At 43.3% G+C, this 14,155-nt stretch overlaps 1 protein-coding gene across 1 annotated transcript in view; it reads right to left on the reverse strand.

Annotated features, from left to right (window-relative positions):
• The window catches only part of ERI2 (ERI1 exoribonuclease family member 2), a 39,212-nt gene that overhangs the window by 6,969 nt on the left and 18,088 nt on the right, over positions 1–14,155 (reverse strand). The window contains exon 7 of the mRNA XM_077448985.1: positions 6,177–6,277. Within this exon, the coding sequence (XP_077305111.1) occupies positions 6,177–6,277 (101 nt within the window). The remainder of the gene's footprint in view (positions 1–6,176; positions 6,278–14,155) is intronic.

Here is a 14,155-nt window from a genome sequence, read left to right on the forward strand (position 1 = left end):
AAGTTGTCCATCTTGTTGTTGAACCTGGATGCGAACAGATCCACGTCGGGAGCTCCCCATTTTTCCACATATAGACAGAAAGATGTCGGGATGAAGGGAACAATTGTTGGTGACTCAAGTAGTCCACCTGCCAATTTTCTATTCTGGAATGAAAATTGCTGATAGGCAAGGAATGTTGCTTTCTGCCCAAGAAAGATTATTATTCACCTCTTTGTGCCGCACGATTTCTCGTACCACCTTGGTGATTGATGTAGGCCACTGCTGTGGCATTGTCGGATTGAATCCTGACAGGATAATTCCGTAGTCTGAGCGTCCAGGCCTCCAGGGCCAGGCGTACTGCCCGAATCTCTAGAATATTGATGGGCAAGCTCCTCTCCGAGTTGGACCATTTCCCCTGGACAGATACTTCTTCCAGGACTTCTCCCCAGCCTAGAAGGCTGGCATCTGTTACCACCTATCAGGTAACTGGCAGAAAGGATTTCTCTTTTTGAAGATTCTCGGATATCAACCACCAATTGAGGCTGACGCACATTGGGGGATAAATGCATTGGAAAGTCCAGAGCTTGGACCTTCTTGTTCCAAGTAGACAGGATACTGTTTTGTAGCAGTCTTGAATGAAACTGCGCATAAGGAATGGCCTCGAAAGAAGCCACCATCTTTCCCAACAATTTCAAGCAAAGTCAAATAGAAGAACTTCTTTGTTTGACCACCTAGATCAGTTCTTTTATGGATCTGATCCTTTCCTGGGGCAGAAACCCACTTCTGAGCTGTATCTACGATCAGTCCCAAGTACTGCAATCTCCTTGATGGTTTTAAGGAGGATTTCTCTAAGTTGAGAATCCAACCTAGGTCTTCCAACTAGCTGACTGTGGTGACCAAAGTTTGGTTTAAGTGGGCTACAGATTGATTTATCAAGAGTAGATTGTCTAAGTAGGCTAGTATTGTTATACCTTTGGCCCTTAACCTGGCTAAAAAAACGAGCCAGGACCTTTGTAAACACTTGAAGTGCAGTAGCCAGAACGAAAGGTAGAGCTACAAACTGAAAATTAAGATTTTGTACCTCGAGGCGTAGAAATTTCTGATGAGCTGGGAAAATCGTCACATGGAGATAAGCATCCTTGATGTCGATTGATGACAGAAGTTTTCCCCCTTGTAAGATAGAGACTACAGATCGGACTGGCTCCATGCGAAAGGAACAGATATTTAAAAACTGGTTTAGATGTTTGAGATCTAAAATGGGTCTGACATCCCCGCTTGGTTTTGGAGTTGTGAACAGGTTTGAATAAAAGCCCAAACCTTGCTCTTCCAAGGGGACTGCTGATATCACAGCTAGAAAGGGAGACTTCTTTTTCATTGGATCTCTGGGAACATTTGATCTGAGAAAACAAGGAGACGGGAACTCTTGTTTGTAACCTAGAGAAATTGAGGAAGCGACCCATCTGTCTTGACATTCTTCCTGCCAGACTCTTGAAAACTGTAGAAGCCTCCCCTCCACTCGAGCGAGCGGGGGCATCCCTTCATAAGGAGGCTTTAGTATTTTGTTTTGTGAGTTTCCTCCCCCAGGTCCTCTTTTGTCCCTGGGACTGACCCTGAGGTTTACCTCTTGAATCTGACAGTGGAGGCCGTTGTGACTGCCTGGAGGGAGCTGCCCCTCGCACTGGAGAAGTACGTTTAAAAGTAAAATGCTTAAATTTCTTCTCAACCGGCAAAAGGGAACTTTTCCCCATTAGAAATTCCTTGGATATACTTATCCAGATCGTCTCCGAACAACCGTTCACCATGAAAAGGAAACTGGCCAAGAGCTTTTTGCATGGCGCTTCGGCTGACCAATTTTTCAACCATAGGATTCTACGCACATGTACCAGCCCTAGCATAAGCCGTGAGGCCTGGAGAATAGAATCTTTCATGGCGTCTACTGTGAAACACAATGCTTCTGATATACCGGCCAAATCCTGGGCCTGCTGATCAGGAATAACTTTGAGTACATCTTTAAACTGGTCCATTAAGGACTGAGATACTCCGATCGCTGCCAGCGCAGGCTGACCCCGCGCTAAACATTGGAGGATGCCAACGCAGTGGTAAGCCCCGCCCCCATCGTCTACGACCCTTCCCTGTAACTTTTAAAAATGTCCTTTTCCCACGCTCCTGATTCTATGGGGATCCCAGGGAGAGAGATAGAAATGACGAGGGGGAGCTGGAAGCCGCCGAGCAACGTCTGTTTGTGCCTTTTTTTGGCGCTCTTTCCCCTGAGATGAGGGGGGAGAAAAAAAAACTGCACATGGGGCATCTGGTGGGGAGAGGGACTCGCCCCCCCCCCCCCCGGCTTACCGGCAGTCTTGCTGCTGGCTGGATGAGGAAGAACTTTCTGCTTCATGGATCACATCGTGGCTCTCTGAGAAGCATGAAACACAAGTGCTCAATACAGCCCCCAGTGGTGACCACATAGGCATGACAACCCTTACAAATTTAAAGACATTCATAAGAAAAATGTAAAAAATTTCTTAAACTCCACTTACTTTTCCCACCACAGGTTTTTCTGTGGTAAACCAACAGACCCAATCTTCACCCTTCACGGTGGGTTCCGTTAAACCTTCAGGAGCTGGGAATCCTCGAGGAAACCCACAATCCTGGACCTGCAACGGCACCCTGCCAGTAAAACTTTATGGCCTTACTAGCAAAAAGTACTGGATCCCGGGGTCAAACTCTCTAAAAAGAGAAGCATTCGCAGGCAAGACCTTGTTTCTTCGGATACGAGGCCTGGGTACCATACAGTTTGGCCAGAAGAGACACTTTGAATGGATCCAGTCAGTATGGCTAGCCCCAGCAAGGATTGCCCCAGTGGAGCTCAGCACAGCACAGCACATCTTTACTCCTGACCAACACCTTAGACACTAGTGAAAAAACTGAGGTACTCCGGGTAGTGGGAGGGGTTATATACGGAGTGCAGTTTTTAATCACCATAAGGTGGCCTATTTAACCCACATAGTAACTACTATGGCTCTGTGTCCCCTGATGTATGAAAAGAAATATTGCTTTTATGTATAGATATAATATTTGACATGATCACATAACCGTTTTGTTTGAGAACTGTGCAGCATGGTTTACATATTTTCTAAAATTGAGATGATATTGTGCAGTTAAATTGACCACTTGCCACCCAGGCCAATTCTGTCATTTATCTCCTACATGTAAAAATCATATTTTTTTTGCTAGAAAATTACATACAACCCCCAAACAAGTAAAGTTAGCCCAATTTTTTTTGCAAAATGTGAAAGATGAATTGATGCCAAGTAAATAGATACCCAACATGTCACACTTCAAATTTGCACACGCTAGTGGAATGGCACCAAACTTCGGTACTTAAAGCAGGGTTTCACCCTAAAGTGGAAGTTGCGGAACCCTCCCCCCCTCCGGTATCACAGTTGGCAACTTTCACAAGGGGGGGGGGGTGCAGATACCTGTCTAAGACAGGTATTTGCACCCACTTTTGGGCATAGACTCCCACCGGAGTCTATGCCTCTTCCTGTCCCGGGCGCGGTCTGCTGGGATAAACACGGGTCCCAGAGACAGCGCGGACCATTCCCATTGCGCCACGCGACTCGCACATGCGCAGTAGGGAACCGGGAAGTGAAGCTGCAACGCTTCACTTCCCGATTCCCTCACCTAGAATGGCGGCGACAGTCAATAGCCGAGTGATTGATCGGCCTCGGCTGCCGACATCGCTGGATCCTGGGACAGGTGAGTGTCCATTTATTAAAAGGTCAGCAGCTGCAGTATTTGTAGCTGCTGGCTTTTAATATTTTTTTTTTTTTACAGTGAAATCCCTCTTTAAAAAAATCCCCATAGGCAACGCTTTAAAAGTTTTTACTGGTTACATGTTTTGAGTTACAGAGGAGGTCTAGGTCTAGAATTAAAGATAAAGTGATAGTAGGGGCGCTGAAAAATTATAAATATAAAACATCAATAACAAAATGTGAAAATTAATAATCATAAACCACCTCAAGTAATAATTACTATCACCATAAATTGAAAAAAGCAGATGGTTGCAACAAAATAAATAGTGATATATATAAAAAATGATAATAAAGTCCCACTTAGATACTAAAAAAAAAAAAAAAAAAAAAAAAAAATATCCAAAGTCCAAAACAGTGATTCATTCAGTGAAGAACTCCATCTAAATCCATATGCCAGAAGGCGGCTGAAATCTTCTACAAAGTTGTGACACGTCCCTTCACCAAACTTTTTTTGGACACAGAACAAACACCCCAACTGTGAAGATAAAGTTGTCTTCTTACCAGATGTTGTTGACTACTTTACTGAAAAAGATAGTCAAATAGGCTTATGCAGGTGAATTCCCTGCTCACATGGAATGTGCTGGACCTCTTATGGAAAAAACCTTCTCATAGATTCAGACAGGTCATAAAAAAGGAGAGCAAACAAAAACCATAGTGTGACACCATTTAATAATAAAATAAATTAAAAAACATAAGGCCAAATGGCTGCTTACATATGCCGGTGCCCGACCTGGCACTGGGGCTGCTCGCTTAAAACAATCGTTTCGTAATGGATGCGTAGTTCCTCGTTGTGTAGGGCGTGCGTTCCACCAGGAAACAGCCGACAACCAAAAACGACCGGAACTACGTGTACGAACGTGACTAGGTACCGCCTCGACGTACGTTTCGTTTGACACGTCATCAGGAAGCGACGTGATGACGTGTCAAACGAAACGTACGTCGAGGCGGTACCTAGTCACGTTCGTACACGTAGTTCCGGTCGTTTTTGGTTGTCGGCTGTTTCCTGGTGGAACGCACGCCCTACACAACGAGGAACTACGCATCCATTACGAAACGATTGTTTTAAGCGAGCAGCCCCAGTGCCAGGTCGGGCACCGGCATATGTAAGCAGCCATTTGGCCTTATGTTTTTTAATTTATTTTATTATTAAATGGTGTCACACTATGGTTTTTGTTTGCTCTCCTTTTTTATGACCTGTCTGAATCTATGAGGAGAAGGTTTTTTCCATAAGAGGTCCAGCACATTCCATGTGAGCAGGGAATTCACCTGCATAAGCCTATTTGACTATCTTTTTCAGTAAAGTAGTCAACAGCATCTGGTAAGAAGACAACTTTATCTTCACAGTTGGGGTGTTTGTTCTGTGTCCAAAAAAAGTTTGGTGAAGGGACGTGTCACAACTTTGTAGAAGATTTCAGCCGCCTTCTGGCATATGGATTTAGATGGAGTTCTTCACTGAATGAATCACTGTTTTGGACTTTGGATATTTTTTTTTTTTTTTTTAGTATCTAAGTGGGACTTTATTATCATTTTTTATATATATCACTATTTATTTTGTTGCAACCATCTGCTTTTTTCAATTTATGGCGATAGTAATTATTACTTAAGGTGGTTTATGATTATTCATTTTCACATTTGTTATTGATGTTTATATTTATAATTTTTCAGCGCCCCTACTATCACTTTATCTTTAGTATTATACGTTTTTTCTTCTTGTTTCTAGAGAGCAGCTATTAGTGTTTTCACTTGGTATATTTGATTCACTGATTAATAATTTTTTTATAAGTGGCGCGGAGTTTATTAGCTGTTGTTTTTCAGCCATATTTTCACTAGGTCTAGAATTATTGCTTTCGCTCTAACGTTCGCTGTGATACATGTGTGGGCGGGACTTACGTATGCGGTCGCTTCTGCGTGTGAGCACACAGGGACACTTTTATTCTTATTACACGGAATGTAAACATCCCTTGTAATAGGAATATAGCATGATCGGTCCTCTTTACAGTGACATATGGGGTCAATAAGACCTCATATCTCACCTCCAGGCTGGGAAGCCTGAAATAAAAAAACACACACACACACAATCTCGGCCGGGCGTGATGTTATGACTCCGCCAACCATCTGGTCCACCTGAAATTTCTATGGTAAACATCTGGGGCTGGCGGATCCTGTCTCTGACTCAACGATGGAAGCGCCATGTATGGTGTTTAAACACTAATATCCATGTCATCTCCTCGATCTTCGCTCTATGATTTATGTGCATTTGGATTCAAAAATGTATCTGACAAAAAACAAAAAAACACACACCCCAAACATTTCCTCATTTCACAATATTTACTCACAGGCAAAAGGCAACACAAGGTTTGTCTTAATGCTGGATCAGCATACCTTGTAAGTTAGCCGGAGGTCAATCCACGAGTTCAGAATTTCTGTTTTTCTCAACTGTTTTCTCTTACATTCGTACAACAAACAAACGCCCAGATCCCAGTCTGAAAAAATTTGGAAGCTCAAAAAGAGGACACATACCATACATCAAAGAAACACGTCAATACTTATCTACAGAGAAGTGTAATAATCTGTCCTTAAAGTGTAAATAAACTCTCGCAACCATTAGCTATATTTATTCCTTATGCCACGAGTCTTCATAGGCATTTTTTCTCCCCTTTAGAAAGGGGGGGGGGGTGTTGGGTGAATTGCCTCAGCCAAGCACACCCTACTGTCTGCATGCCTAAGCTAAGGGTAGATGGATTCCAGGAAGTAAATGCTACATGAATTAACTGACCTTACTTAAGATGGCTGTAGCTATAAATGCTAGGGGTGTTTTTCAAAGTGATTTCGCAACAAAAGAAAACATTGAGAAATAGATGGATAGGCGAGTTTGCTTTGAATATTAAAATTAATTTAAAAGTATTTGTGGTGCTTAGCCTGTATTAATTCAGCCAAAGCCTTTAAAGTGTGGAGCGGCTACAACCTCTGCTAATGTTAGACATTTGTCAGTGCATCAATTAGGGAGCAATAATGATATACGACAAGAAGTGAGAGAAAATATACCTTTGATTGTTGACTTTTAAATGGATAAGTGCACTTTTAAAAAGGAAAAATAATAAAAGCACATTACAAAAGTGAAAGGACCTCTGCGCCACTAAATCTAGCTAAAACCCAAAAATAAATAGATGTGGTAGTGCTGCAAAATCCAACAGTGATCACAAATCACATATAAAAATGGAAAATAATATATACAGCATATGTATACGTGATCTTGCATGCATAATAATTATATATATATATATATATATATATATATAACTCCCAACAGTGAGCTAAAAGGAGAACAATGTTGGGACTTTATATGAGACCTTGGACATCCCGTACAAAGGTCTCCATCCCTAATCTAAAAATGCACAAGGGGGGAAAAAAAACTGGGGGACATGGGGACAAGGGGACTTTATATGAAATACATGACTCAGGGTTGGCTGAGACCTTAATTGTAGTATAAATAATGTTCTGAGGTGACAATAATGGGCATAAAGCAATAATTCATTGAGTATTTAATTAAAATCAATAGGCAAGATATACAATAAGAAATAATTGATACAAATACAATATATTAATATATAATTAAATCAATAGTATAATAAATAAAAAAAGATTAGTATAATATCTCGCAATATAATTTTATATCATACATCATAATAATAATAATAAGTATAACAACATAATAAATATTATATCACATAGTAAAAATAAATAGCAGCAGTACACCCAAAATCGACACGACCATGATGAACATATTGTAATAAAAAATAAATAATAAATAAATCAATGTCTCCGTCCTTTAACCACTTTCAGACCGGACCATTTTGCTGGTAAATGACCAGAGGTCTTTTTACACTTTGGCACTGCGCTGCTTTAACTGGTAATTGCGCGGTCATGCAATGTTGTACCCAAACAAAATTTGCGTCCTTTTCTTCCCACAAATAGAGCTTTCTTTTGATGGTATTTGATTGCCTCTGCGATTTTTATTTTTTGCGATATAAACGTAAAAAGACCGCAAATTTTGAAAAAAAATGATATTTTCTACTTTTTGTTATTAGAAAAATCCAATAAACTCAATTTTAGTCATACATTTAGGACAAAATGTATTCAGCCACATGTCTTTGGTAAAAAAAAAGTCAATAATTGTATATTTATTGGTTTGCGCAAAAGTTGTCACATCTACAAACTAAGGTACGTTTTCTGGAATTTACGCAGCTTTTAGTTTACGACTGCCTATCTCATTTCTTGAGGTGCTAAAATGACAGGGCAGTACAAAACCCCCCCAAATGACCCCATTTTGGAAAGTAGACCCCCTAAGGAAATTGATAAGAGGCATGTTGAGCCCATTGAATATTTTATTTTTTTGCCTCAAGCGATTGAATAATGACAAAAAAAAAATTTTTTTTTTTTTTTTACACAAAGTTGTCACTAAATGATATATTGCTCACACATGCTATGGGCGTATGTGAAATGACACCCCAAAATAAATTCTGCTGCTTCTCCTGAGTACGGGGATACCACATATGTGGGACTTTTTGGGAGCCTAGCCGCGTACAGGGCCCCGAAAACCAAGCACCGCCTTCAGGCTTTCTAAGGGCGTAAATTTTTGATTTCACGCCTCACTACCTATTACAGTTTTGAAGGCCATAAAATGCCAAGATGGCACAAAACCCCCACAAATGACCCCATTTTAGAAAGTAGACACCCCAAGCTATTTGCTGAGAGGCATGTTGAGTCCATGGAATATTTTATATTTTGCCACAAGTTGCGGGAAAATTACAAACTTTTTTTTTTTTTTTTTTTTTTTCACAAAGTTGTCACTAAATGATATATTGCTCATGCATGCCATGGGCATATGTGAAATGACACCCCAAAATAAATTCTGCTGCTTCTCCTGAGTACGGGGATACCACATATGTGGGACTTTTTGGGAGCCTAGCCGCGTACGGGGCCCCGAAAACCAAGCACCGCCTTCAGGCTTTCTAAGGGCGTAATTTTTTGAGTTCACTTCTCACTACCTATTACAGTTTTGAAGGCCATAAAATGCCAAGATGGCACAAAACCCCCACAAATGACCCCATTTTAGAAAGTAGACACCCCAAGCTATTTGCTGAGAGGCATGTTGAGTCCATGGAATATTTTATATTTTGCCACAAGTTGCGGGAAAATTACAAACTTTTTTTTTTTTTCACAAAGTTGTCACTAAATGATATATTGCTCACGCATGCCATGGGCATATGTGAAATGACACCCCAAAATAAATTCTGCTGCTTCTCCTGAGTACGGGGATACCACATATGTGGGACTTTTTGGGAGCCTAGCCGCGTACGGGGCCCCAAAAACCAAGCACCGCCTTCAGGCTTTCTAAGGGCGTTACAGTTTTGAAGGCCATAAAATGCCAAGATGGCACAAACCCCCCCCCCCCCCAAATGACCCCATTTTAGAAAGTAGACACCCCTAAATTTAGGGGTACACTAGTGAGACTAGGTAATAAATGGCGGGTGCCCTGAAACTATAAAAAAATAACTAACCAACCAGCGTCACCTGTAACAGTTATATGGTGATCACTGGTGAAAGGGTTAACTAGGGGGCAATCAGGGGGCTTTATGCGGTAGTATATGGGGGTCCCTGGCGCTATAAAAAGCTGCGGCGAACCTAAATACCTACCTGCCTAACTAGCGTCACCTGTGACACTAATACAGCGATCAGAAAAACGATCGCTTATTAGGCTGGGTTCACACTGGAGCGATGCGGGAACGCCACGAATGCGCGGCGGGTTCCCGCATCGCATGCCTCCCGGCGGCAGTTCACACTGCCCTATGCGAACTGCTGGGAGTGTCAGTGAAATGTTAATGACACCCCCAGATCAGTTCGCATATCGCAGTGCGATCTGCAAACTTGGATCGCATGGTGTGAACACCCATGCGATCCGATTCTGCTGCGGACCAAAAAAAGGGTCCCGTGCGAGTTTGCGGCGGGTGCGGCGGGTGCGACACGAATTCAGCCATACTATCTGTATAGCTGAACTCGAATCGCACAGAGATCGGATGTGATTTGCACTGCAGTGCGGTGCGAATCACATCAGTTCTCATAAACCGCTGCAATGTGAACCCAGCCTTAGTGACACTGGCGACGGGGGGTGATCACGGGGTTAAACCTTTATTGGGGGGGTTAGGGGGGTACCTTAGAACTAAAGGGGGCTAACCCTAACTGCCCTAACAGTTATTAGTCACAAATGACACCTGCCGGGTGATCAGGGGGTTAAACCTTTATTAGGTAATAAATGGCGGGTGCCCTGAAACTATAAAAAAATAACTAACCAACCAGCGTCACCTGTAACAGTTATATGGTGATCACTGGTGAAAGGGTTAACTAGGGGGCAATCAGGGGGCTTTATGCGGTAGTATATGGGGGTCCCTAGCGCTATAAAAAGCTGCGGCGAACCTAAATACCTACCTGCCTAACTAGCGTCACCTGTGACACTAATACGGCGATCAGAAAAATGATCGCTTATTAGGCTGGGTTCACACTGGAGCGATGCGGAAACGCCGCGAATCCGCGGCGGGTTCCCGCATCGCATGCCTCCCGGCGGCAGTTCACACTGCCCTATGCGAACTGCTGGGAGTGTCAGTGAAATGTTACTGACACCCCCAGATCAGTTCGCATATCGCAGTGCGATCTGCAAACTCGGATCGCATGGTGTGAACACCCATGCGATCCGATTCTGCTGCGGGCCAAAAAAAGGGTCCCGTGCGAATTTGCGGCGGGTGCGGCGGGTGCGGCGGGTGCGGCGAATGGCTGAACTCGAATCGCACAGAGATCGGATGTGATTTGCACTGCAGTGCGAATCACATTCGTTCTCATAAACCGCTGCAATGTGAACCCAGCCTTAGTGACACTGGCGACGGGGGGTGATCACGGGGTTAAACCTTTATTGGGGGGGGTTAGGGGGGTACATTAGAACTAAAGGGGGCTAACCCTAACTGCCCTAACAGTTATTACAGTCACAAATGACACCAATGCAAAAAAAAAAAAAAAAAAAAAAAAAATGACATTGGTGTCACTGTGACTGGGGGGCAGGGGTAATTGGGGGGGTGATCGGGGGGTAAAGGGGGGGTGTGAGTGTGCCTGGCATGTTCTACTGTGTGTGGGATGTGTTGGTGCAACTCACTGATCCGCTCTCCTCCGTGTCGGAACGAAAAATACCGACACGGAGGAGAGAATACATCACTTCCTCTCCTGTGTTTACATTACAGGAGAGGAAGTGATGTCACCGGGGATTTCCATTCGTCGGGAGCGATCGCGAGGGGGTGGCCATGAATGAATGGCCGTCCCCTCGTCCGGGATCGCTCCCGAACGAAAACCGACCGCCGCAGGCACCGGGCGGGGGCCCGATCGGGCCCCCGACCCGCGGGAGGCAAATCACGTACATGTATGTGCTTATGCCTGCCCGTGCCATTCTGCCGACGTACATCGGCGTGCGGCGGTCGGCAAGTGGTTAATCGAGCCCATGGTATAAACTATGGATACTGTGATATAGCAGCAAGGGTAAAATCTCGACGCGTTTTGTAGACTTCTATCCACTCATCAGGAGCAGCTGGTTGGGAATATCTACAATGAACTCCCAACAGTAAAATGTTGACTGTAGTTCCAATCCTAGACAATTACAATGTGCTCTCAGAACTCTTACCTCATAGACATAGGTAAATACCTTCATACATCTGCTGGATAGTGGACTTCATTTTCAGGATTGCAGATCAACCAAAGGATACACATTGATGGGTGCTTCATTAAAAATTTGGGGTATACATGGGCAGGGCAAATGGGGTGGAGTCAGGGGTGGAGTCAAGGGGGCAGCAAAATGAGCCTAGGGTGTCAAACAAAAATCCTTGCACCAGCCCTGACTGCACTTGTCATGGAGCCCTGCACACACCTGCCTGAAATTCCCTATGCGTGATGGCAGACATCAGTAGAAGAGAAGACTTCTTCCTAAAGAGGAAAATAAATACCAAAACACTAAAAGTAGCGTCTTTTTGCCAACCTGGGGGCTGAAAGCAACATCAACTGCTCAGTGGCATTACAAACAGGACTGGACTCCCCATCTGGCAATTCTGGCATGTAGCAGAAGGTCTGTCATGCCTGGAAGAAGCCTTAACCACAAACAGGAAATTCAGGATATAGGGTGGGAACACTTACTCATTTTTCATATGGAATGTGTATCCTTTGGTTTATCTGCAATCCTGGAAAGGAAGTCTACTATCCAGCAGATGTATGAAGGTATTTACCTACGTCTATGAGGTAAGAGTTATGAGAACACATTGTAATTGTTGTCTAGGTTTGGAACTACAGTCAATATTTTACTGTTGGGAGTTTGTTGTGAAGAATTATTCACTTTTTTTGTATTGGACGTTTGCACTGCACTTTATATTAGATTCAGTGGATGAATTTTCACTATTTATATAATAATTTTATTTTTGCATTTTTCACGTGGACACCGATTATTATATTTTCCTATTTTAGGAACATACATACATATGTTCACTTATGCACAAGATCACGTATATTGTTGTATGTATTTTCAAATACAAAAACGTGCATTTAATAATTTTTTTCCTGCAGGAGCCTGGAAAGCATTGCACCAGTAATCGGTGTGCAATGTCAGGCTTCTACAGACAAGCCCTGCAGCTTTCGGCCTCCAATATGGGTTGAGTGTGGCTTAAGAATGAACTATGAAAGTGTTCATCAGTGCCCTTGCAGTTCATTCAGAACCACAAGCAAGGGGCGGCAGGTGAGGGTAGTCGTGGTCTATTCAAACTGTGAATGAATGATGCGCCCGTGTAGATGAAGACCTGCATGGCCATGTTATTTTAATTGCGACAGCGGATGCAAGAGAACATTTTCGTCCGCTGTCACACTGAGGTAGGGAGCAGGGAGGGAGGTGTTAAGGCTGTAGGAGCTGGAAGATGTTACATGTTCCACCCTAAATGCAGGAGGAACATGTAACATGTTCCAAAAGGTGAACTTGGCCTTTAACCTTTCGATATATATCCTCTACTGTTACACTGCAAATTGAAACATTTAGGATTTTCCCTCACCTTCTGTCCTGAGGACAATGGTTACCAGGACAGATAGTGGTCTTCCCTATGGGGTAACCGACAGCAATAAAGACTCAAGTGACAAAAAATAGGAGCTTAGAGTGGAGTACATCCCAGGACACAGAGCACCATAGTAATTACTATGTGGGTTATAGGCCACCTTCAGATGATGGACACTGGCACACCCTAAAAAAGGAAGTTGCCTCCCTATATAACCCCTCCCATATCGGGAGCACCTCCGTTTTTGTAGCAAAGCAATATACATATACCCCAGAAGAAGAGGGGGGAGGGACCTCTGTGTCCCATGATGTACTCCAAGAAAAGGATTTTTACAGGTAAGCTGTTATAAAAATCCTATTTTCTTTATCGTACATCACGGGACACAGAGCACCATAGTAATTACTATGTGGGACGTCCCATAGCAATGCTAGTTGAGGGGAGGGAGACACAACCTTTAGGGCGCCAACAGACTTGAGGACCTATACTGCTGCCTGCGCCCAAAGGCGATATCCTCACGCCCTTTTTTTCACATCCACTTGATAAAATCTGGTGAATGTATGTACTGCAGACCAAGTTGCGGATTTGCAGATCCGAGCCATGGAGGCTTGGTGATGCACTGCCCCAGAAGCACCAACTACTCTAGTAGAGTGCGCTTTGACATGAAAAGGTGAAATCTTACCTTTTAACCATTAGGCCCGAATTATAACTTGCCGAATCCACTTAGCAATAGTGGATTTCGACGCTGCCTGTCCCTTCCTAGGACCCTCTTGCAGCATAGTAAAACATCAGTCTTTCAGAACCGAGCAGTCATCTTTAAATAGACCTTGACCACTCTCACTACATCAAGACAATGAAGTGAGTTCTCTACCCTAGAACATGGTTTTGGGAAAAAAAACGACAGTAGGACAATATCATTGTTTAGGTGAAAACCCAAAACCACCTTAATAAATTAAATATGACTTCTTTACAGGAAAGTGTGGCAAACTCCGATACCCTTTTGCAGAGGGTGTAGCAACCCAAAACACCATTTCCCTTGTCAGAAGGAGCAAGGGAGTATGCTGTAATGGTTCAAAGGGCTGTTTTTGCAATACCAACGAAAAACTAAGTTAAAGTACCAAGGGTTCAAGGGTGGTCTAAGCCACATTACCCCTTGTATAAAAACCCTGGACCAAAGAATGCGAAGCAAGCCGAGACTTGGCCCTTCATAGTACTCAAGGCCAGCTTCATTTGTACTTG

The sequence above is a fragment of the Lithobates pipiens genome, unplaced genomic scaffold (assembly GCF_037356315.1).
Source record: "Lithobates pipiens isolate NorthernLeopardFrog02 unplaced genomic scaffold, aLitPip1_a1.2 Scaffold_22, whole genome shotgun sequence".
Taxonomy (NCBI): domain Eukaryota; kingdom Metazoa; phylum Chordata; class Amphibia; order Anura; family Ranidae; genus Lithobates; species Lithobates pipiens.